This window comes from Fonticula alba (assembly GCF_000388065.1).
Source record: "Fonticula alba strain ATCC 38817 unplaced genomic scaffold supercont2.6, whole genome shotgun sequence".
NCBI classification, from domain to species: domain Eukaryota; order Rotosphaerida; family Fonticulaceae; genus Fonticula; species Fonticula alba.
In genome coordinates this window covers 1096892-1099793 of record NW_009242976.1, presented here as the reverse complement: position 1 = coordinate 1099793, position 2902 = coordinate 1096892, and the positions used below count along the sequence as shown (strand labels likewise).

General features: G+C 65.5%; 1 protein-coding gene across 1 annotated transcript in view; it reads right to left on the bottom strand.

The window, feature by feature from the left end:
* Positions 1-302: 302 nt before the first annotated feature.
* Positions 303-2902, bottom strand: part of H696_03910 (hypothetical protein) — a gene marked incomplete at its 3' end in the record, with an annotated part of 9759 nt that continues 7159 nt past the window's right edge. Inside the window, exons 5-7 of the mRNA XM_009497773.1 lie at positions 2547-2781; positions 1893-2327; positions 303-1652 (exon numbers count right to left, since the gene is read on the bottom strand). Of these exons, the coding sequence (XP_009496048.1) occupies positions 303-1652; positions 1893-2327; positions 2547-2781 (2020 nt within the window). The remainder of the gene's footprint in view (positions 1653-1892; positions 2328-2546; positions 2782-2902) is intronic.

The following is a 2902-nucleotide window of genomic DNA, read 5'->3' as shown; positions in this document are numbered from 1 at the left end:
CGATCGTGTGTATTCGTTGGCAATTCCAGGTGCCCGCCCACCGCAGCCAACGGGCAAGCGGACCACACACACAAGGGGCCAATGTGCCAATGAATTGACCGCGCGCACAGGGGATCCCGGCCCTCCGGAGCGAGCGAAGATCGCGGAATCCGGCCATACCGCCCTCTTCCCGGCCGGCCCCCCCTTGGTTGCGGCCGGGGGGGGGGGGGGGGGGGGAGAAGGGCAAAAGAAAGAAGAGCCACGGAGGGCGAGGGAGGGGGAGGAACAACAATAAGCGGAAGACAGGGAAAGGCATGTCCGACTCAGCCCCACAGCATCCGACTGATGGTGCCGATGATGGGTGAAAGCGGACCCGTGTGAGTGGGCCCCGTCGAGGAAGGTGACTGGCCCGGCACCGCCGCTACGGGGGGCGTGGAGTACGGCGCACGGAACTTGGTCGCCGACTGGAACAGATCATCGTCCACGACATCCGGACCATCCTTCTCGGCAGTGGCCGCCCCCGAGACGGCAGCCACTGCCGCCGCCGCCGCCGTCGTCGTCGTCGCCCGCGTCCGGGGCGATTGGGCAATGTGCCGGTGGACAATCGGACGCGCATCCTCAAAGAGCAGGTCCTCATCCTCCTCCTCGCGGGGACTGGCCACGGGGTTCGGCTGCCGGGCCCACGGCCCGGACTCGGGGCCAGGCCCCACCGGCGAGAGGGGCGCCGCAGCCGATCCGCCTGCCAGGCGGACATTCCCCAAATCATCACCCTCGCCCGGCAGAGCTCCATGATAGAGAAATGCCCGGACCGCAGTCAAGGCGCGCTCCGATGCCTGCAGCCGACTGGCCAGACGCACCCTCTGGGCTCGGACCACCGGCTGCTCGTGCAAATAGTGGCTCAGCGGGGTCCGGTGGCCGGAGTCGGCGCTGGCCGCCTCGCCGGACACACCAGTCGACCTGCCGCGCGCCGGATGGTGCAACTGGGCAATCAGGCTGTTGTGAAGAGTATTCCCGGTGAAGGGCCGAACCAGGTGATGCACCACCACCTTCGGCACCAGGTCCAGTAGGCGCGCGCGAACCAGCCGCACGTAGCCATCGACCAGTTGCCGCAAAAGGCCGATGTCCTCGCGCTCGCTCGAGGAAAAGGGGCTCCTCGGGGACACACTCCCCACCGGCGGCAGCCCGGGGCTCGTGCGTCCGATGTAGCTCGACTCGGCCAAGGAGGGGGGAGATGGCGGCCCGATGGTGACACTGCCCCCACCAGGCCCCGAACCCGGGGAAGACATGTCGCCCGGGGGCTCGCCACCGGGCGTCGAAGGGGCACCCCCGCCGACGCCACCGCGCCACAGGTAGTTTGCCAGGCCACGCCCGATGGTTTTCCCGACAGGCGTCGGTGAGATTGGCTCGGCCAGATCCACCATGCCGGGGCCATTTGCCCCGATCGAGCTGGACAGTAGGCTCCCCTCGACGGAGGGCTCAGTCCACCGGGTCATCTCCGCTCGCCGCATGGAGGTCTTGAAGGCCACAAAGTCGGGATGTGAAATATTGATGAAGGAGCACTCGATGTCCACCAGCGACTGGATGAAAGTCCGCGCAGGGCCCAGACCCTGCGTCATGATGTCCCGCGTGGTGCGCAGAGCTTGGACCTCCAATCGCGGGAACCGGCCAAGTTGCTGCGGACAAGCGGGCATGAGGGGAGGGGAGCAGGGGGGGTTAGGCCATCGGAGCGGGAGTGCTCGAGCCCGGAGGGAGGAGCGAAACGCCGCGGCAGCGGAAAGCGAAGCAGAAACCGCAGCAAGAGCAGGAACACCAACGGAAAAGCAAGGCGGAGCAGGCCCACAAAAGCATCGGCAGGCTCTCCAGGCTCGAAGTGGGATTCCCGATGGAATGCATGGCCAGCGACCTGAACGCACCATCCGAGAGGATTTGCCCACAATGTGCCACAATTCCTCGAAGGCCGTGTCCAAGCACCGAAGAGACGGACCGAGTAGCAGGGGAATCTGACGCTTGACCAGGTGCTCGAAGGCCGCGTCGCAGGTGAGCCCAAGCCGGGCACGCATGCCCGAGGAGTTGAGCAGCGTCGAGTGGATTTCCGCGTCGGACAGCCCCTGACAGGGGTCGATCGCGAGCATGTGCTCGGGGAAGCGGTTTTGGAAGAGATCAAACAGACGAGATCCACCATGGAGCATTGATGCTCGCGGCGCATGGGACTCGAGGAAACTGTCCACCGCAGTCACCTCCTCCGAGGCGGCTGGCCCGGCGTGCCGGGTCGAGGCATCGACATATCCGTTAATGGCGTTGGAGACGGATTGCGAGAAGTCGGACAGGAGAGACAGGAGAAGTTGGGACTGCATGGAACCAAGGCCAGGGGAGCGAGGGGGAGGGGGGGGGGACAGCAGGAGGAGAGATAGATAAGTAGAAGGCCCAGGGCTGGTCGCAGTGGCGCTGGTGGTGGTGAGAGCACCACCAGGGCCGATGCCCATACAGGGGGCAGCACGGAGTGGCGGCCCTGGGGGAAAGCATGGATTGGAGCGAGCTGGCAAGGTGGAGGACGAAGGCAGACACACCTGCTCGAGGGGGTCTGATGGCACGGGCGACAGGGATCCCGCCCGGCGAAGGCGCTCCTGCAGGATGGCAACATGTTGCAAGATCTCATCCTCGATCTTGGGCAACTGGTTTCGAATGCTATGCTCAAGCAGCTTGCTCAGGTAGGCCGCGAGAAAAGGGGTCCCACAGACATCACGCAGGCCCCGGTAGGAGGGGTGATCGGAAAAGAAGACCCGCTCTCGGCTGATGGAGGCACTGTCAACGGGGGGGCCGGACGGTTTTCCCCATGTCAGTCAGTCGCCAAGGGGCAGCATCTTGTGCAGGGATATGCCGAGGGGAGCGGCTTCCCTCGAAGAAGGTGGCTGAGGTGGAAGGG